The 22,189-nt window shown below is 39.1% G+C and overlaps 2 protein-coding genes across 3 annotated transcripts; one reads left to right on the top strand and one right to left on the bottom strand.

Moving 5' to 3' along the window:
• Positions 1 to 58: 58 nt before the first annotated feature.
• On the bottom strand, positions 59 to 6,684 carry LOC133124296 (cell surface glycoprotein CD200 receptor 5-like). The gene is made up of 6 exons (XM_061235375.1): positions 6,205 to 6,684; positions 5,660 to 5,713; positions 5,180 to 5,485; positions 2,251 to 2,526; positions 944 to 1,050; positions 59 to 538 (listed from the first exon to the last, which is right to left on the bottom strand). Exons 1-6 carry the CDS (start codon positions 6,263 to 6,265, stop codon positions 440 to 442), a joined length of 903 nt encoding a protein of 300 aa, XP_061091359.1. The 5' UTR covers positions 6,266 to 6,684; the 3' UTR covers positions 59 to 439.
• A 1,179-nt stretch (positions 6,685 to 7,863) lies between these two features.
• Positions 7,864 to 13,085, top strand: si:ch211-214p13.7 (uncharacterized). 2 transcript variants are annotated; one of them, XM_061235604.1, is made up of 5 exons: positions 7,864 to 8,000; positions 8,427 to 8,605; positions 8,970 to 8,994; positions 11,538 to 11,582; positions 12,404 to 13,085. In XM_061235604.1, the coding sequence occupies exons 2-5, from the start codon at positions 8,577 to 8,579 to the stop codon at positions 12,593 to 12,595; spliced, it is 291 nt and encodes a 96-aa protein (XP_061091588.1). In that variant the 5' UTR covers positions 7,864 to 8,000; positions 8,427 to 8,576; the 3' UTR covers positions 12,596 to 13,085. The 2 variants fall into 2 exon arrangements, with proteins under 2 accessions (XP_061091588.1, XP_061091589.1); XM_061235605.1 differs by lacking the exon at positions 7,864 to 8,000 and having other exon boundaries at positions 8,382 to 8,605; positions 8,970 to 8,992; positions 11,551 to 11,582.
• Positions 13,086 to 22,189: the final 9,104 nt, after the last annotated feature.

The following is a 22,189-nucleotide window of genomic DNA, read 5'->3' as shown; positions in this document are numbered from 1 at the left end:
ATGCAAGTGAATTCAGTCAAGGTATTGCATTGCATTAAAAAAAAATGCAAAGTGAAAGTTAAGGGTAAAATAGTCACATTTGGGCTAAATGCCTTTATTTCCTCAAGGAGCTGGAGCGTTAACTCCGGATATGGGGGGTGTTGAGTCCTTGGTGTCGGTATAGAAACTGAGAGTGTGTCAATTCCCATAATGCAGATATTTTTTGTATTTTGTCAATGGCAAATGTTTATTTGGTCACATTACAACATCATGGATGGAAACCTAACTACAAACAAACACAAGAAACAAACGACAAAAGTCATTCAACACTCAAAATCGATACTTAACTATTTTTACCCCAGCCACTGTAAAGTTCAGTGTTCTAAATTAAATGTTATATTTCAAAATTAACTGTGTCGTTGTTCCTCCTTGTAGCCCCCCTCCCCCAAGTAGCCAGTCTCTAAATTTCACTCTCCTGTCGTCTGGCCTTGGCTGAATTGTTGTTTGTGCGAACGACGGTGTAAACAGTCTGCAGCCCATGAATCTCCTCATTTCGAGACTGCAGGAACCAAACAGGATATAAATAACCAAAACAAACAAATTGCAACAACAGTTTTATATTTGCATAACCCTTTATCTTCATAAGTGTATAACTCTCATTACCCTTTCAGGATAGTCCATGATTTCCCTCAGCACTTTCACAGGAGTATCTTTATATTTTTTCTATTGTTCATTTAATAATTTGTTGCTCATTAATTTAGTTTTTCACAACTGCACTTCTTGAACTTGTTGTCTATCTGGGGACTTTAATCTCCGCCTGTAGGGATTTACTGCACTTTGAACCCTGATTTTTGTATGTTTGCTTGCATCATAAATCGCCCTGGATAACAGTGTGTGTGAATTGCCAGTTAAGTATATTAATCTATGAATTCACAGTGAATAGGATCCAAGGGGATAATTATACCTTTTGGGGAATCTTCCTTAAAATACAAAATACAGCCAGAATCGCCAGGGCAATGATAACACAGCTTATGTAGATTCCAAGTTTCTTCAGAGAAAAATGTGGACCCTCTGGAAAGAAATGTATTAACATTTCAATGAATGGGAGACTAAAATCCCCATTAATGTTTGTAATTTGGAAACATTATGCACTCTAAATGGTTTTCACAATAAAGATATACAAAAGAAAGACCAACAAGCTGATCACAGGAAATATAGAGCATGTCTTCTCTGTCATTAGAACAAAGCTGTCATTTAGTATAATGAGGTACTGAGGAACAGTATCTAAGCATAGTACATTCCCAAGATCTACCGAGCCTAGGTGAGCACATAAAGATTAAAGTGACTGTCATAATAAATGTTAAAACACAAATACATTTTCACAGAGGGATGTATCCACTACACATCTATCATGAATCTATTAAAAGTAATGTAAATAACTATAATACCACACATTTAAAGTCAGATATCATTTCTGTACTGAAAGCAATGTCCGGATTGAATGGGCGTGGTCTGGACTGCCTCACCACCCCACCTCCCTCCTTAGCTCCTCCCAAAATGCACCACCCACAAGTAAATTGTATTGGACAAGGAGGGAGACTGAGAGAGGGATAAGGTTGGTCAAGGGATTAAGAGCTGAAAAACAGCAAGATGGAAACTTCACAAATAAAGGCGCCCCTATCGAGATTCGAACCCAGCATGTTTTGAGGCAGCGGTGTTATCCACCAAACCACCATGCTGCAACATAGCTCATGCTGCAAATATATATCATGCTCAATAAAAATCTATAGACAAATCTCATGAAACTATGGGAGGAGATATGTAATGAGATTAAAACATGTATGGGCCATTAGGTCAGGGAATTCTTGATGACCCTGACCCAATAGCTGGTAATAATCGTCTGGTAATAAAATTAACTTCACACAATCCCCACATAGGAATAGATGGAAATGCTTTGACTGATATAAGTTGATATTGCAATGCCTTTGATTTCTCTAATTTTGCTGATGGTAAATACCACTCAATGTAGTCTGCAGCCATTCACATATTTACCTTTACAGTCACTTTACTGTAACACTACAAAACAGTTCACTTTTCTGAAAAGTGCTGCTAGCGGATCCGTTACATTTTTTGTTTATCACTACATCTAAGTGTATGAATAATAACTTTGTGGCTATCAGGTGGTATGTCCAGTTATATTGTGCTAATAGTCTGATCTGATAGGTAGGTACATTACAGCTCTGACCTGAGACTAGAGATCATTCAATGTACCTCTATTATCTTGAGTGGACATAAACCAATGCTTCTCTCCCCAGCTGGGATGTGTGATGATGCAGCTGAGGTTTCCAGCAGAAATGAAGTCAGGGAGGATCAGTCTGCTCTCCACAGTGAAGGAGCCGTCCAAGTTCTTATTTGTACTCTGAGTCACACTGGAGTTCCACCTGTTTCTCCAGGAGATGGAGGCAGTAGGTTTACCACCTTCAGCTGAACACACAGCCTCTCTCTTACCATCCCTGAAGTCCAGCCTGGTGGATATCTGTAGGGAAACTGGAGAACCAAAATCAATTAGTTGAGTGCAGAATTTCTTCAAACTAATTAACTTTTTATTTACAATATACAAGAAATTGTAAATGGTGTAAGCCAGTCATAAGTAACATTTGGTCTCATGCGCTGGTCAGCTTGCTGACTTCCCCCTCCCGGAGCATGCATTGTTAGCCCCCACCTTTTGGCACACATGCCTGTGGGGAAGAGCTAGAGAAGGATTCCTGGAGCCCCCTTCTCTCACATTCCTGACAGGTTAGAGTACAGGAATACTGGAGATGACATAAAGATGTTAAATGATAATCCCAGGTCAGAATATAGTAATGTTTGGTTATTCTGATTGGTTCAGTGCAACTGGTGTAATGGTCTAGTTTTTGTAACAGTCTACCTATGATATCATAACCATAGCCGAGGGGAAACTGGGCAAAAGCTTTCTCTGTAGAAGCCATGTGTTTTAGCCCCCTGACCACTGCCTGGTGGGACTGGCTGTAAATTACAGATGGGTGACTCACTTTTAGGGTCAAGAACTAAGGCCTGGATTTCGGAGATAAGGAGAAGAAACCAAGCAATCTGGGGTTGTGTCTCTTTTCCTTTCATTCACCCAAATCAGGTTTATCCAAAGGGTATATTATCAGGAGAGGCACAAATACATATTTACAGCATAATGCAGTTATCATGAAAACTCCTAACTACAGCATTGATAGATATGATGGGGCAGCCTGTAGCGTAGGGGTTAAGGTCAGGAAGGGCTGCCATTTGTGAGGGGCCTGAGAGCTGGGGTTTCTGGTCAATGTTGTTTAGACTACCTTTTGGGGAGTTTTGAGCAAAGATAAGGGAAAGATGTATGAGTGGTCCAAGGGCAGTTGGGTCATGGGAAAAGAATCCTCCAGAACATTGGTGACCTCCCTGTGTATGTATATGTAAGTATCAGGAAGACCGTAACCGGCTTACCGCACAGCACGTTCTACGTATGTGTAGCAACTGAAGATCGTAATCGGCTTCTCATACACGGCATATTCTATACTCTTTGTTTGTGTGTAGCCAACGCAGGCTAGGTATGATGATTTACTCTATCTCTAATCTTAATTTGTGTATCTGTAATTGACTATTGGCATTCTAAAACTAATAACCTACCTGTCTGCGAATAAACTATTTTGTTTGTAACTTGCGTGATCTCCATGACTCTAATTCATCTTGTACCTTTTCAGCCTAAATTACAACTGAAATGGTGGCTAAAGACCGACCGATCGGTGGCTTGGTACATCTGTGGTAGTTCTAAGCTGTGAGGCCGTCAAGTTTCTGCCCATTAAAGGATCGGTGACGCACGGCTTGTAATTTGGTGCGAAGAGAACCCATGGGCGTTACGGTGCTGGTTCCTGTCAAATTAGCTCTAAGGAGCCCAGTTAATGCTACGCCGACCTGGGCTCGCAACTATCATGGCAGTTTTGCATGTATTGTGTTGGCTGGACTCTCAGCCTCTGCGTTCTCCACCGAACTGAGATTTCAGCAATAATGCTAATCCCGGGAGCATATATTGAGTAATGGTGGCGCAGGTACGAGTCGAGTGTAATCAATGCGTTTGTTTCAAACCCAAATTTCTAAATTCTAATCTTAAATGGAGTCAGATAAACGAGTAAAACTATAGTAACCACTAAGCTTACAATATGGCCCCGTTTGAGAAGGGAGAATATTAAGAATTGTACTGCTCCGTTTCAGGCCAGCCGTAAGCGAGATATGGGGCAGGTCAATCCATATCCGACCTGTGGCAATGGACCCAGTATATTCTTAAACGTAATTGTGCTCTGTTCTTGGACGGAGGATAATAATTAACCCGACTAATATTCCCCCAGCAACATCAGAAGGACAAGCACGCAAAACCCCCTTCGGCCCCCGCTAAATTCCGTCATTGGGTTAGCGTGGGGTTTTACAATGGTCTCTAGATGCAGAAACTGTAATGACATTGATATTCATCGCTACATAGCTTTATTAATTATGTAACACACTTTTTCAGAAAATAAATGGATAGAGTTAAAGCCTGATAAACCTAACAAAACAGTTTCTCCCTAACTTTGTGTAACAAAAGCCATTACGTAACCTAGCATGCAGGATATTCAGCAGTCACAGAAATTAATAATATTGGTAAAACATTTTCTTTAAGTGAATGACCTATTTTCTTACCGATGGAGATCTTTTCTCCATGTAGTTTGCATGTTGCAATACATCCATCCATCCATCCATTATCTGAACCCGCTTATCCTGAACAGGGTCGCAGGGGGGCTGGAGCCTATCCCAGCATACATTGGGCGAAAGGCAGGAATACACCCTGGACAGGTCGCCAGTCCATCGCAGGGCACACACACCATTCACTCACACACTCATACCTACGGGCAATTTAGACTCTCCAATCAGCCTAACCTGCATGTCTTTGGACTGGGAGGAAACCGGAGTACCCGGAGGAAACCCACGCAGACACGGGGAGAACATGCAAACTCCACACAGAGAGGCCCCGGCCGACGGGGATTCGAACCCAGGACCTCCTTGCTGTGAGGCGGCAGTGCTACCCACTGCACCATCCGTGCCACCAATGTTGCAATACATAAAATAATTATTTCAAATGTCTTTACATCCCAACTTAACAGAGGGTGAATTGGTGTCTTACCTCTGGCAGATACAGTGATGTATGCTGTATAACTTGTACCTACATAGGCAGTTTCACATTTATAAATTCCTTCATCTGTGTCTTTAAAAAGAGGAATGTGCAGGTAGGATTTTCCATTAGTTGTTTTGCGCAGGACCTTTCCATTCAAACAGTTGTCAACAGGAAGTTTGTCTATATGAGCTGCTATTGTGCAGAGGTTTCTATCTTTAGGGATCTCCCAGGTGGTGTATATCATCTCGCTCCATGTCTTATTTGTACAAGAGATATTAACACTCCTTCCAGTGGTATAGTTTTCACTCCTGTAGTCTGCAAATGTAAATGAAGACATTAATAACCCCATTTATGCGATCCAAAGGCAGAAGATCATTTATCAGTCTGATAATTTCTTATTTTCATTGTGCCAGTTTCTAAGGAAACAGGACTTATTTTCCTGAACAGGGTGTTTTGGTAGAAGCAGAGAGCTGGTACATTGAGAATTACCAGTTAACAGGGGTTGTGTGGTAGTATAAGTGCCTATGGAGCTCATGGACTGTCCTGAAAGGGTAATGAGAGTTATGTTGCATTAGTAATAGGACATATTTATTAGATTTTCCCTAGGCATAATACATTGTTATTCACTTTTGGAGAGCTGTAGGTTGTGAAGGTTTTTGTCATTTCTCACCAAATAATTGAACAATGAAACCAGTTATTTGGACCTGTATTTCTGATTTTCAGTTGAAAACAAACCAGCCAAACTGCAGCTCTCCAAGAGAAAGGGTTAACACTGCTAATGTAAACAAATATGAGCTGTGTCGGATGCCATAGAGTGTTTACACTCCTAATTAAAGAATAACCATGATCTGAAATTAAGGAATGTATTCAAATAAAACATTGCATCTGAGTGAATAAGGACATTTTTGATTTTGAAAAAAGAATTTATCAACAAATTCTTGTCTGTTTTTTCAGATGTGTGAAAGTTCTTAGTGCTCAAATAATGTTTGTACTTTGATATCGTCATGCAAACTACAGCAATAACATTGACTTACCTTGAACCAGGCCCACAATCACCACTGAGATGAAAGCATAGGTATATTGTTTGAAAAACATTTCACCTGGCTATAGCTCACTTAAAGCAATGGATGAAATATATATTAAACCCTACAATTAACCAGGAAATCCAAAATAGTTTCTGTTCACTATCTCACAAGTGAGGGGGGATTTCTGAGAGGAAGTGGTGTGGTCTTTCAGTTTGTTTGCTTTCAGTTGGGTGTGACTTGCATGTCTTGGTGTTTGTGCAATTTTGCTAGGTGTGTAGCCTAATTTGTTATCATGTAAGAAGAAACTGGCCTGAAACTTTGCACTGACATCTTTACATTGCACTTATCAAGAGCAACTACACAGTAGAAGAGCACCTGAGTTAGGTGAGCAGCATTTGCAGACCAGCATGTGTATGTACACCATCATTAAAACAATACCAGCTCATTTTTGCCAAATGTACAAACCTTTACATAATACTACAAAACAATGCACATTATATGTAAACAGCAAATGCATATTAATATGTAGAACAAATCATAGTGTCACATTGCTAAGATCAGTATGAAACCATGAAGCATGCAGGGTAACAATCATAAAGTAATTTAATATTAGAAATCCATCCTGGTGGAGGGATGAAGAGAAGTAAAGTATTAAGAAGATGCAAGATGAACCCTCTCGGTCCAAGGTGAGACGCTGTGTGAAAAGCAGGACAGAGTGTGCTCCTATTTTCTTTTGCAGTTCTTGCAATTTCCAGGAGAAGGAGACAAAAAGCAACAATTGGAAGAGGTAGAATTGCAATTGACAAAAAAACAGAACTTACCATCCAGGCAGTCTGCAATATCCAAAGTAGGGCCTCTATCAATCCCTGTTCTTTGTAAGAATTGAATAAACTACAAATCGATATTGATCAGCTGCAAAATGATTAGGTTCAAAAATTAGGAATTTAGTTAGCCACTGTGTGCTTTCTGTGAAGTGGCACTATTAGAGTAACAGGAGCTACTTAGCCAGGCAGGTTTAAAGCCTAAAATTGATCCTGAGATACCAGGGTCAGTCAAGATTAAGTAGGCAGCCTAATGTTTCATACCATAAAGTAAAAAGGGTATGTCTTTTGATTTATAAAGGAAATGAGACAACGGCCAATTCTCTCATGTCACTGCCATAACGGCAGCAAAAACTGCTTTGTGGAGTTAAGGTGCTGTGAAAAATGTTCCACAGCAGCCATTTTGCACCACAATTCACACCCCACATCATGGGCGGCCTGTGGCTTAGTAAATGACTGGGAGACGCAAGTTCAGTGGTTCTAATCCCGGTGTAGGCACAATAAGATACGCACAGCTGTTGGGCCCTTGAGCAAGGCCCTTGCCCTGCATTGCTCCAAGGGAGGATTGTCTCCTGCTTAATCAACTGTACGTCGCTCTGGATAAGCATGTCTGCCAATGCCAATAATGTAATGTAATATAACTGAGGTAGAAGAGGGACATATTTTACTTTAAATTGTTTTACATTTATTTTTGTACTGTTTTGGGCTGCATACTATATACTTTGGTGGGGGTGGGGGGTTAAGGCCTTCTTTTCCGGTGCCTTTTTTCTTGCACTTGTCATGCACTCAAAAACTACTCAGGATGTGGTTGGCCTATCTGCAGCACATACCAGCACATACCACTTATGTTATGCTGTTTAAACTGCAACCTCTTTGCTAGAGCTACCTTGAAAAAAGTTTTCTATGTAAATGGGATTCACCTGAATAAATAAAGGATTAATGGGAACATAATGTTGTGCCAAGGCAAAAAGAGAAAGCTTCCAGGTATGTGTGTTTCATGATAAGAAAGTAAACACTTGTGTGTTTGCAGTACATAGAGTCAATGAATGCTTCTCGACCACATTGAGATTTGTTTGCATACTATGTAGACGTGAAGGAAAATAAAAATATAAAAATGGACTTCTGAGCCTATTTAGGTGTGTATACATGCATGTGTGCATGTACGTTGTGTACATGTGTTAGTGTGCAAATGTGCAAGCATGTGTGCATGCACTTGTGTGTCTGTGTGTAGCAGATAGCTAGAAGCGTATGCGGAAGAACCAAAAGAAACCACAGAGAACAGGATAGAAGAAAATAACTAAACCCCTCACCTCTTGCTTTAAAATCATGCCTCTCTCTCTCTCTCTCTCTCTCTCTCTCTCTCTCTCTCTCTCTCTCGTGCTTTTTTCTGTCTCTGTTCCTTGTCAGCAGTAGGCTGAAGGTGCAGCCGAGTTGAACTGTGGCCCACTCCATCCTTATCAACTGCGGATACTGTTGCCGGTGCCACCCATCATCGTGGTGCCACAACATTGCCTTCTGGCATGCTATGAGATGAGCTCCATGGTGTCATTTTGAGCCGCTATGGGAAACCGCCTGTGCAGGATACTAAAGTAAGTGCCACACATCCTCAGTTTTGAATTTCTTTCATTAGATGACAATGCTACCAGCCATTGTAATGCTGGCAGACCATCATGACATTCTGTAAATACCTGTCACAAGTGATCTATCTGTAATTCACACCTGTGATTGCCTGGTGTAATTGCTGCTTAAACTTGGCAGGGACCAGGATTAGACCTGGCCAGGGCTTTTCCCAAAAAAAACCATGGCAACAGTAGTCTTATTCCACAGTTTGATTGTGAAATGGATAATTTATACTTACAGAGGTGCAGTGGATTTTTCTCTGTCCATTGTTATATACGTGTATATGGCATATTTAATTTCACATTAATTATACTGTCGTATCTTTTGTTTCAGAAAACAAAGAGAAGATACAAATGGTAAGGATTTGCATTTCAAAATTAAAGCGAATAGAATTGAATTAAAAACTCACCATTGTCACAAATTATTCAGGCACATAACCTTTAGTTATTATTTATTCAGTACCTTATCAACATTTCAACGATTCACATTAAATATATAAATTCCTAATTTAGTTGTAATGGATTGTTTTCAAACACACTGAACAAGACAATCAGGTCAATGTGGACCATCTTACTTACAATGTGGACTTTTATTCTTCAACATGATATACAAAATTGCCTATTTCTAACATCAACATTTGAAAGTCATTTTATAAGGTCACCCTTTTTGAAATGATATATTTTTAAATAAAATAAATTATTATTTTAGTCTTTAAACATAAAACATCTTTATGTATCCAAACCAATAAACTGTAAATAACTACAATCATGTGTCATAACCATCCCCAACTCTGGCGGTGATTATATAGGCGTCTATTTTTGCATGTGGGTTTGAAGCTAGCATGAATTTGTAGCATCGCATTCGACTAGAGAAACAGTTTATTTTACTTACAATATTGTAGGTAATATAGCGTTTCAATCCCTGGTGTAGCCACAGTAAAATCTGTACAGAAGTTGGGCCCAAATTGCTCCAGGGGGGATTGTCTCCTGTTTAATCTAATCAACGGTAACTTGCTTCGGATGCAAGCATCAGCCAAATAAAATGTAATATAATGTAATGTAATTGGGACTGCTAAACAAAGATGAAAATGATTATTTTGTTCAATCAGTTATTTTTGCTTAAAACCTCAAAATACCACTTCTCCTGTGAGCTGAAAGGGAATCTGGGTCTGAACAATAGTGATGACATTGTAACAACTAGTCCCTTATTGGTTAAAATGATGATGTTACAACTAACCTAATGATACAACCAGCCCTGGTCTCCCCTAATGCAGTTGCCCTCACAGAAGTTCATGTCTCCCTCAGATTGTATATTTTTGAAATATTTTCCTGCGAATAATTACTATAATGCTTCAAACTTTAAAAACAATAAAGTACAGTAGCTTAAGGTCAGTCTCAAATTAACTTTTTTTTTCAGTTTCTGATTGGCTGATGTATTCATAACTTCACCTCCTTCCAGCACAGGGTGCAGGGGTTAAATTTCTCACACAGTCACACTCATATGCCTATGGACCTACAACATTCTTCCCCTTTGTCTAGTTAGCTAGGGCCAAAGAGCATAAAAGAATGAAGCGGTAGAAATTTGGGGCTGAAGCGTCCGCAGTTGGAACTTATTAGACAACAGGAGCTTACAGAATGACTGGAGATCAATATTTATACCCATCAACTTGTGGTTCAGTCATCAACATCCCAAATTATTGTTGCGTTCATATTTATATAATACAAAATAATAATAAATAAAACATAATAAAACTGAGATGGGTGCGTGGGGGGTTGGACCCAAAATGCATGACTCAGACAAAAGGGATGTAATAAAGTCCCGTCAGGGCTTTATTCAGGGAATGTCCAGTGAGTGTAGTAAAAAAACAAGCAAAGTTCATACAAATCCAGCCAAAACAAAAGAACAGTACTGAGGGAGAAGGCAGTCTCGTAATCGGTAGACGATGCAAAAAGTCCAGTAACCAGGAAAGCTGTCAGGTGGGGCAGAAGTACAGGCGGATGGTAGGTAGGCTCGGGGTCGATGACGGCGCAAAAGTCAAGACCGAAGTCCGCTCTGTGGGGAAGAAGCACAAAGACAGCAGGCAAAGTTTGTGGTACAGGCAGGCAATGGTCAACAAAACAGAAGTCAATAACAATGGTCAATAAACAGGCATGGATCTTAACAGGTGGACAATAGCTTGACAAAAAACGCTAAAAAGGGCACTGACGAACGGGAGGCAACAATGAGCTATATACGCAGGTGCAGGCAGGTGTAGACAATTAGCTTGAGAGCAGCAGGTGTGGAGGATTGACAAGTTAATGAGATAATTAGTAATCATTAGTAATAAACCTATCCTGCCCTAGCGTTAGTAAATTAGTAAATGACATGCACAAAAAACGTAAGGTAACATGAGCACATAGTTAGCATAGTTAGTATTGCCCAATCCTGATCTAAAGTTAGTAGATTAGTAAGAAGACAAGGAAAATTGAAACAATTAGGGAAGCGTGAGTGACAGAAGGGAGAGAGAAAAAAAGCATGAATGCAAGGTGAAACTGAAAACAACAAAAAATATATAATAGTGATGCTTCTGCTCGGATTGTATCTGTATCTGTTTTCAAGGCATTATCTATTCAATCCAAATTATGTAATCGTATCTCTAATACATCCATAAACTGCACCCATAACTTTTTTGTAAATACATTACAAAATAATAATAAAAAAGATCAATTTTCTTTTCATAGTCAGCATTATTTAAGATCTAATGCAAATATATGTAGAGTTAAATTTAGTTTGAACTTAGTTTGGACTTGCTGGGTCGGTGTAAAAATGCAAAGAAAGGTTGAGCAATGAATGTTTCACCGCCTGTAAGAATTGTCTTCCTAGCAATCCATTATATTATCATTTTTCTCTTCTGCTGCTGGTTTGTCTGCTCAAGGTGATATGGGAACAGCCATCGACAGGGAAAATGTAAGTACAGCTAATTCAGTGTTCTTAAGGCAGATAAATGCTGCTAATGCTCTAACACAAGATTACAGCTGCAGAAAGCAACAGGAAATCTGTTGTTGATAATATCACTGCAAACTGTTTATGTGTAACAGAATGTGTGCTGTTGCGTGTGTGTGTGTGTGTGTGTGGGGTGGCTCAGTTTTCTCTTTACAGATATGTTATTTGCCTTACTGTCACCTTCCCGTCAGCTTTGACCAGTCTGGCCATTCTCCTCTGATGTCTCTCGTTGACAAGGCGTTTCTGTCTGCAGAACTGCTGCTCACAGGATTTTTTGTTTTGTTTTTTGCACCATTCTTTGCAAACTCTAAAGACTAGTGTGCATGAAAATCCTAGGAGATCAGCAGTATTTGAGATACTCAAACCATCCAGTCTGCCACCAAAGTCACTTAGATCACATTTTCCCCCATTGATGATGTGAACATTAACTGAACCTTGTGACCCGTATCTACATTACATTACATTACATTACATTACATTATTGGCATTTGGCAGACGCACTTATCCAGAGCGACATACAGTTGATTAGACTATGCACTACCAACCTTGCGTGTCCCAGTCAAGTACCTTAACCACTACGCTACTGGCCGCCGCTGTGGAAAAAAGTTTTTTGTGAATAACTACTGAAGAGTACTTTGATTTAATTAAATAATAAAATGATTTCAGTATTTTGAAAGTTTTATTCGTAAAAGAAAAATGAGCTCCTGCCAAAGGGGTGCTGTAAGAGGCAATGACTCAGGGGCCCATCAGCAATCAGTGACGTGTCCCAATGTTCCTTGTGGCAGCGTGATGGCAGGAATTCATCTGAAGAAGTCCTGTATACCACCATTGACCACAGCAATGCAACAACCCAGAGGAAGATGGAACATGACAGTGATGATGGCTGTGACTACACTATCATAAATGTGCCTTCTGGACCTGCTCGCAAGGCCTCCGTCAAAGAGGAGGGCACAGATGACTATGTTCTCATGAGCTGATTCCAGAGATAATACTCTATATTTCAAAAGGAATTGACTGGCTGCTATTCGGCACATGTATATGGCGCACCAATGTATTGCTGTGTTGTATTGCTGACTATCTATAGATCTAACCACACATTATAAGAATCTAGTGTTTGTAGATGGTCTTTGTCAGATTTTTTAGTCCAACTAAGGCCAAAAAAAGTGAATCAGTCCCAAATTTGTCTTGTGTCCAGAAAATAATAAGCAATAACCACAAAGAATAACCATTTTCCATTACATTTTTTGTTGTATTCACTGGAGAAAGAAAAAGTTGATACGTATGTTTCTGTATTCTGAGAAACTTGTTCAAGAAAATGACTGGGCAATACATTGCCATTGTCTGGTTGACCACTTTGTGTGGTTACTATGAAATCATGACATCCAGAGATCTTTTGCTTTATGCATTTTAATGATACACACCTGTATGTACAGTATATGTAATAAATATTATATACTTAGATGCAAAGCTGAGTCAGTTCTGAGTTCACATTACATTTGTTTTGGATCAGGTGCGTTTCATAAGGACAAATGTATGACTCTGTTCTATACACAGACCATGAAATTAATTGCAATAAATTAATTCATTAAATGTACCTTTGGCTAGGAACAGAGTTTTTGTTCATGGCAACACAAAGCATTTTAAAAAAGAAGTTCTCAAAATGCTAATGGGAAATATAATGGTGACACCTGGTGGAATCTCCAGTCAACATCTGCTTCTAAAATATAGTTACTTTGGTGTCACCGACTGGTGCCAGAGCCTTCTCTGATAACCTTCAGCTATTATGCCATTTCAGCTAAAATGGTGGACTTGTGTGGATGACTGACAATTGGTCAGCTGGGGATGCCATAGTGCACATAACAACATTTTGACATTCATGAGCCCACACCTGCACTTTCAGGATATCAATCACTTCAGGAATCTTTATCCTCATCAGACATGTGCTTGACTGTTACTGCATGTTTCACTGGAGCCAAGTCATTATTTATTTATTTATTTACAAGCATTGTTGCTCTTGCAATGGGAATGATGCCACAAGTAAAGGACATGAACATTTTGCATAAAAATGCAAATAAATAGCATACCTATATTACATTTTATTCATTTTATTCATTTTATTCTTTTTTTAAAAGCTTTGGGGTGGAAATTCGGGGTAGATATTAAACATATTCATTTATTATCGTGTTATGGATAATCATAAATCATCACATTTTTCATTTCTTAGGTTTTTTATTTTAAAAAAATGTTTTATTACTACCCCATTCAGGACCCCTATTCATTTCCAGTTTTATTTGATGTAACCAATTTGTTCCCATTTGCTTTGATGTAGTGGCTCTTTGTTATATCTCTGAGATAAATTATTTTCATTATGTAATGATACAGAAATTCATGAAAGATCTTGTTTTGATTATTAAAAATACTTTGCCCAATCTGTTACAAGCATGCCCATGCTTGAGCATGTGTATCTGTATGCACGCCTGTGTTCAACATCAGAAGGTTACAGGAAACCCAGCAACAGGATATCATCAAGCTAAAGTATGCCGATGATTGTGCCCTGGTAGCCCACACTCCCTCTCATTAGCTGTAACCTTCACCACCAACAACCTTCACAGTAGAAGGCCAACAGCTAGCCATCGTTTCTGCCTTCAAGTACTTTGGAAGCATAATATCTGACAACTGCATAATGGACGATGAGATCCAAAACTGCCTCAATCAAACCTCAGAATCTTTTGGTTGTCTAAGAAGGGTTTTCCTGAACAGCAACCTCCAGGCTGTTTGCATCTAAACCTTACTGTATGAATGTCAGGCATGGACCATCTATAGCCACCATCTCTGAAGATGCCTTCATAAGATCCTTCCCATCACTTGGAAGGACGGAGTGCCACACACAGAGGTGATGGGACAGTCAGGCAGTCCACCCTGAACCACAGTCAACTCAGGTGGCTTGGGCATATGCCTAGCCTCAGACTCCCATACAAAGTGCTCTATAGCTAACTACATCACAAATTAAGGAACCGTGTGTATGAGTGGCATTCATTGGAAAGCACTTTGGATAAAAGCACTATATACATGCAGTCCATTTACCATTTACTGGTTTCATCTGGTTTCATGGCCCCATGTCATATGATATTTCTTTAACTCAGTCGTGCTGGTTTTATGACTTGACTTTCAGCGCTGCTTTGTTTAACACCTAGAGTGACTGAGAAAGTACATGCATACTTCACATGTACCTTGACAATGCACACTCCAGGGCCAAAGAGGGAATTATAGTCCTAATGTTAGCCTCTGCATTTCTACATCAAGAATGCCTTAAACAGATCTTTCACGTTCTGAACGCCTTCACTATCGGTTTGGCTGCATGCAATATTACCACAGAGCTCTGTCTTAGGTTATGATGATATTTATTTAAAACAGCGCACTGACCCAAATAGAGAGTGAGCTCTCTACACAGCCAGAGGGGAAGCTGTGGTCTACCAGTCAGTTGACATCTATCACAATCCTACCACCTGCAGCTAAAGAGCCTTACAGAAAAATGTTCAAGATGACAGTTATCTGGTCAAGTCATCTGTGAGTCTTTGTCCCATTGTATTTGGCAACAAACTGAGTGTGCAGCAGTAATGATGTGTATGGAACAGTTGCACTGACCTCCCAGGTGATGAAATTCTATGACGGCATTCTGAAAAACATTTGAGATTATACTAGAGATTTATTTTGCTTGTACATTTATTGAAGCACACATTGCACAGTGTATAATGAATATTTTAATGAGTTTGTTGTCTCCCCCGCCTCCCCCACATCCCAGTTCCCCCCTCATCATTCTCCAACCTCTATGATTGTGGAGTTTCTGAATAACGTTTATTAACTCTTTAAAAGATACAATTACATTGTGGAATTGTATTACAGAAAACAGACCCATAGTTACAGTGTGCATCATATGGTAGTCAAATGTTGTCACAGATTGTGAAGATTAAGTTTTATGAAGGTTTCTGTGGGTAAATCACATCCATATACTTTCTGCTAATTCGCCATGTGGTCTGCTCATTTCTGCAAAATTTGCTTTTCGTGGTTGGATGTCATTAGAAATTATAGATCACGTTAGTCTTTTCAGTATATGTGATGTATGGTTCCATATCCTGGATCTGAAAATATGAAAAACAGATATTATTTCATGAATGCTTTGCATGTACAGTATCCATGATGTATAATGTATGGTCAGTTTCTACTTTTTACACTAATAGCGAGGACAACAATGTTTGCAAAGAAATACATTTGTAAAAAATGTCACTGTTTGTGATCAAAACCAGCAGTATAATATAAAGCATCTGCATGCAGTACACCCTCTTCTGTGTGAAACTTGAATCACTCACGTTCACCCAGCTTCTTCCTGTATATTAATAAAAGAAGATGTGTTAAGTGCACGTAACTCTGACTCACAACTACACTATTTCAATGTTTTTACTAAGACCAGAAATCTTGCAATTACCATTTTTGTTTAATTGTACTGAAAAAATTAACATTGTACATTTGAAAATGAATATTTAGGAGAAATGTTGATTAAATACAAATCAGTCAGAACGTATGTGGTTTTCATGGATCTAAGTACCATATTTTCTGTTAAGTGTAAATGTATAGGGACAATGACTGAATTTTTGGCTCTGTACTCCAGCACACTGGATTTCAAATAAAACAATCAAGTTATTGTCACCCATTTTAGGGAAGCGAAAGTAATTGGACAATTACAGTAGCTACTCAGCGGTTTCTTGGCCGGCTTTGTGTTGTTGCAACATTAGTTAAAGCACAGGAAAGCTGGTATTTGCATTTAGAGTCTGTTGCGGTTGTCAACAAAAAAAAGTTAAAAGTACTTTGTCATTGAATCATATCTGAAAGTTTGTGGCATAAAATAGTAATGTAAGACACAATCAGGCCTGCATGAGCAAAATGAAGAGTAACATGCATGTAGATGCAACAAAATAATCTATTCATTTATTGTTGATGCCCCTACCTCCTTTTACTCTGTACTTTTCCCCAGATGATGACAGATGAAAGCACAATCAAAGTGAGGAGGGCTCCAAAACTGCACACCATCCATATTATAATCCCAGCCTGTGGAGGCTGGCGGTGCTGAACCTCAGATGCATTCACATTAGACTCAGCTTTCAGGGGGGAAACCAGCGACAGCAGAAAAAAAAATTATAATGTTTGCAATGAACTACCTGGCCATTAAACCCTGCTGTAAAATCCAGCTATGCCAGCTTGACCAACTCAATTTTCAAACTTTCATAAGATGGTCCTAGCTCGGTCTGAGCTGGGCAAACAGCTATTGCTGGTAGCTTGTTTTAGCTGTTTCAAAACATAGATTGGGCAGGTCAAATCATATCAAGCTGGGAACAGGTCTTACCTGGCTAACCAGCTAAACCATGTTGAGCATGGAGTTGGCCTGAACTGACCAACCTGCAACCAACTGTTTCAAAACCTAGCCTGAGCTGTTTTTTCTTTCAGCAGGGAGCTGCATGTTAATATATTATAAATCCAGTTTACTGTAATTTAGATTACAGCTACCGCGCTCACTATATGTTTGCGTTGGTTGGCACTTCCGTTTAACGTCAATATTTCACCCGTTTCAAAACCAATATCAATACCATTTCGCAGGTCTACAACAATGGCAACGGGCTCGCCAACTACTGATTTTGGTATTGCTAGATTGCGCCATTTTTGTGTTATGCTATAACTTATGTTATGTTATGTTTTGTTACGTTATCCAGAAGTTGGATAACATAACATAACATAACATACCCTAACGAAAACCTTAAGAAATCGGCATAAAACGTTGACATTTCTGTGCGTGTGCAGAAGACTGCAGCACCAGCGTGTGCAAAGGGACTGTGAGAGAATGAAAGAAAGGACGTTTAGATTGTATTTAAGTTAGGCTATAAATTTAAGTTATCTGTTTAAGTTACGTTAGTTGGTCAAACATTCAGCACAGTTCTCACAGTAATTGCCAAAGTGAGTAATGTTTTATGTATTTATGTCTGTTCTTGTTTAGTTTATGGATTCGGTGTTAGCTGATAATTGCTAATATTGTAAAGACCTGTGTACTGCAATATTGTGGCACTTGTATTCCCTGTGTTTTATGCTGTTAAATAGCAGTTCAGTGATATGTTCTTCATTTCTTTAATTTAGAGATCGGACGTGAATAAGGAAACCCGGTGAATATGGAAACCCAAAATGCCCACTGGCAATTACGTGCTGTGCTAAATAAGTCGACTAAAGACTCGAATTAAGATGCAGTGTTGCGTCTTCTGTATTCTGACCGATACCTCGGAACGAACACCGCTAAACTTAAAAAGATACAGTCCTTATTCGGGTTCCTACCCAACAGTGGAAAAACAACTCCATCCATCAGATCCCAACACAAGACCACTCATTCTGTGGGTAATTCAGAAATATAACTTACATGCTTTTTCTAATTTCATGACTGTACATTTTATTAAATTTGAATTAGACCTCTGGCCTACTCGCTGGATCTGCAATGTATAGTGAGCAGAGGTGTTCCTGCCGCACATACTGTACCTGTCACATGAAAATGTGCACTCTCATCTCCTTCACTGAAGTGAGTTTGACAAGTGTAATTGCCTTCATCAGATGGCTTGAATGGGGATATGTGGAGAATCACATGATCTGACTTTTGTTGTATTGTTATCCTGGAATCACAGGTGCTGTTTGTTCCATTATTTTCAGATAAAAAACCAACCCAACAGTCATCTCCACCTCTCCTCTCGATGTTCCACTTCTCCATGATTAGTGTATTAAATGTTCTGTTTGAGCACAGGAGAGACACATTTGTTCCTGTTCCAAAAGTCTTTATGTGAATTCCTGTTTTGCAAAGACCAAAAAAGCTGCATCAATTTCCATGACTTTCAGGTTGGATGTGATTATAAGTTATGGAAGTGGAAGAAAAATAAAAGCTCCAATGAACATTTTTGGAGCTGTTTGCAATTTATAGTAATATGTGAGTGATTCCATAATTCGGGTGCCATTTAGCCCTTAAATATTCAACATTGAATCCAAGAAAACATGTATTGAACCATTCAGTAAAAGTGTTTACCGATTTCAGGTTTATCCCATTTTTACAAGGTTTCTTGGCTGATGATGGCTGCATTTTGTTCAACCATGTTACCAAGATGTATACAATTATTTGAAGATAATTTTTTTAAAGTATGTTCATGAAATCCTTTATTTGCCCCTCAATAAAATGTTCATATCAAAATAAAGGCTATTTGTTCTAAAGAAATTAACGGAGTTGAAAGTAACAGGTTTGAGTTTTTGGCGTAGATTTATAGCATGATTAGAAAATATACAAAAAGTGGGTAACTAGGGTCCATGCTATGCATGAGGACAATAAGGTTGATTCTAAACTGTATATAAAAATAATAAGAGTCATAATAAATACATTACTTTCAAGCTATCATTTTGGTTATTTTTCTTCCAATGACCTTCAGGAAATTCAGATAACCGTTGAACATATGACTTGTGGAATATTCCAAATAATTCATAGGAGAATGCGTTCAGGTAACAGGGTTGAGTAAAATTATGGGACACGAATAAAAGGTACATTTTTCATAACCTATAACGAATTACTCATGAAAAAAGCATGAGCTATTAAATGAATTCTCACAATAATGCAAAAATAGTTCGATTCTTGAAGCATTTTAATGATTATGTGTCATGGGTGGAAGGTAGTGACTGGTTGTGGCCACCAGAGGGCAGGGGCTCATTATTTTCACCTGGCCCTCGTTAGTGCCAGGGGAGCCTACCTCCTGAGGGTATTTAAAGCCATCGCTGGCAGTCGGCCGGCGCTTCGGTGTCAACTGTTCGCTCTTGCACCAAGCTGGTATGCACGCGGTAGACTTGGTGTCTTAATGAGTCAGGTATCGTGCTGGTTCGGGTTTCTTTCTCATTTAAAAGAAGAGGTAAGGAAGATGCTCAGCTTGTTGGTGCTGTGTGCACGGCTGACGCCTTCCGAAAGGTTCTTTTGTTTTTGATTTCATTTGTAGCTTGTGTGAGCTTGTGGGTGAGGGATGTTGTCCCCGGTATTTGTATTTTGGTTTGTGTTTTTCCTGAGCTGCGTCTCAAGGTTCTTTGTTTTCTTGCCTAGTGTTTTATACTAGGACGTACTTTTATTTTGGTCCCCGGTCTGGGGTTTGCAGTGCTCGCTTTTAGCACTCATTTTGGTTGGGTTGTTCGCCCTGGTTTTTAAGGGTCGCTTTATTTTCCTGTGCTGTTTTTTTTATTTTGGTCGGAGTTGTTGTTTCTGTTTCCTTTACCTCCCGGGGTTTTGTGGCGAACACGTTCGCGTGTCCGCTTATAAGGGATTACCCTTAGTTGCTCCTGGCTCTCCGCCAGTCCCCGACATTACATTATGTTTCAAGGTAAAATGTAGTTATTGTTGGCTAGGACAGACAAAAAACGCTACTTTCTAAGTGTTATAGATAATAATAATGTATTAAGCTGTTTATCCGAAACTTACATGGAAGTTTACTTCTTCTTCCTTTACATGCATTATATATTTAATATCAGTGGGACACAAATGGCACCCCAATCACGGAATCACCCACGCCCTTTTGGGAAAAAATGCATTCTGATCAAACAGAAAAGTTGTTATTTTTGTGTAGACACCAAAATAACACAGATTCTCTCATACCTTCAGTGTGTATACCATTTAATTGCAGGGCTATCATCATCCAACACAGAATCAGCTCCATAACTCCTGTGCAATTGAACAAAGATGGTCAAACCTTGGAAATTAGCCTCAGAATGGCATAAAGGCATAAAGGCAGTGCTGAGCATTTATACAGATGCAATAATTTACCATCTGATGAGGGCCATCAAAATATTGAGGTTATTTTTATTGATTGCAACACTTCACGCACAGTACTCTGTTCATCTGCAACATTTGGTTAGTGAAAAGGATTAGCAGCTACTCCGCACCGCTGCAGAACATCATGTAGCATACACCTTAACTGACAATGTACTGTGCAGTATACAATCAATGTGATATCATTTTAAGAATTGAACTGTAGTGCTGCAGAACCTCATTTTGCATGCAAAACACAAACGATTTGGCAAAACACTAACCAACATGCATGTACAGAAGCCAGAATGCACCTATTGCAACCTCTTTATGAGATATTCAGTCAAAACTCAAAGAAAACAGAATTGGAAGCAGAAGTGTGCTGCAGTAAGGGCTGGAAGTACCATGTAGGCATCACTCTGTTCTTCCTTAAAAATATTGGTCGAAACTTTGTACAACCTTGAAACCAGACGCACCAAATAACAATATTACCAATTATCACAAAATTAGGGCTTTGCAAACGAGAGTGCTTTGGGCTGTGGGCATGGGTGCTGATTGTAAAATAGACCAAGAATAAAGAATCTAAGTTATCTCTGCATCAAACATATGGTCACACTTGGATATTTGTCAAACTAAGAATCATTCTAGGACTAGTACTTGAGAAAGTATAGCTTCAGAGTTATTACAGCAAATGATAACCTACCAGGGTTTGCTGTAGTCGCCACAGTGATATTTTTGCAGTGGAAATAAAATTAGCTTGATAGCCTCCTTTTTAACAAGCCATCCCTTGCTAATGTTTCTGATAGAAAATCATAAAATACATGCTGCCAACCACCACACCACACAGCTGACCACCAAGCATAGGTTTCAGATTCAAAACTTTTAAATGTCATTTCTTTTTGGTTTTTAGATATTTAGACTCACCTTGTGTAAGTGAGGCATGCAGGGCCAGCGATCTTTAACAGCATCGGCCGAGGCTTTATAAACAACTGCAAGAATCGACAAAGCCACAATGCAACTGTAGCTTTCTTTTCTATTAATAGGAAGCAGAAGTTCACAAGCTCATCAGTTGTGAAACCTGCTTGAAATATAGGTATGTAGTACTTGAGAGATGAGAGCTAAGTTAAGATCTTCCTGATTTCAGCACATACACCTAGCTTCAAAAAGCTAGATAGACATCTAACAAAAAGTTCGGAAATTTGTGTTTGGTAGATTGTTTCTCTGTTGTCACAATTCTTCTTGGCAATAAATTTTATACTGTTGGAATGCCTGTTTATTTCCCTTTACATGCATTTGTGGGATGTGCAGCACAGTTGAGTGTGGGTTGCGCTCATGAAAGATTTGCCAAATCTTCTCTGCCAATGCCAAACAGCTTGTTCTGCTGATGTTTATATATGAATAATAGAAATGTTCAAGTAAAGTGGTATAAAAGGAAAGGATTGCATCATTACATTACATTAATGGCATCTTATCCAGAGTGACTTACAACAAAGTGCATACCCACAACCACGGATAAGTGCGCTGAAAGACCCTAGAGGGAAGTTCAATTCAAACTGCTACCTGTACAACAAAGGACTAGGGCCTATTTGATCATCTTTTTTTTTTTTTTTTTTATAATACCGGAACACGCAAATGTATGAATAAACTGCTTACTTAGCCAAACAAAACTAGCAAACTTATCATCCTAATGATACAAGTAAATAATACAGTTAAAGACAAC

Source organism: Conger conger, chromosome 3 (genome assembly GCF_963514075.1).
Source record: "Conger conger chromosome 3, fConCon1.1, whole genome shotgun sequence".
Classification (NCBI taxonomy): Eukaryota; Metazoa; Chordata; class Actinopteri; order Anguilliformes; family Congridae; genus Conger; species Conger conger.
Note: the sequence above shows the minus strand (reverse complement) of the source record. Positions and strands in the feature narration are given on the sequence as shown.

Coding starts and splice junctions, on each gene's coding strand:
- LOC133124296 (XM_061235375.1), bottom strand. CDS start 6,265: ATGTTTTTCAAACAATATACCTATGCTTTCATCTCAGTGGTGATTGTG. Junction 2,527..5,179: donor CATCACTGTATCTGCCAGAG/GTAAGACACCAA, acceptor TTGGTTCTCCAG/TTTCCCTACAGATATCCACC. Junction 1,051..2,250: donor GTCCACTCAAGATAATAGAG/GTACATTGAATG, acceptor ATTTCTTTCCAG/AGGGTCCACATTTTTCTCTG.
- si:ch211-214p13.7 (XM_061235604.1), top strand. CDS start 8,577: ATGGGAAACCGCCTGTGCAGGATACTAAA. Junction 8,606..8,969: donor CGCCTGTGCAGGATACTAAA/GTAAGTGCCACA, acceptor CTTTTGTTTCAG/AAAACAAAGAGAAGATACAA. Junction 8,995..11,537: donor AAAGAGAAGATACAAATGGT/AAGGATTTGCAT, acceptor TCTGCTGCTGGT/TTGTCTGCTCAAGGTGATAT.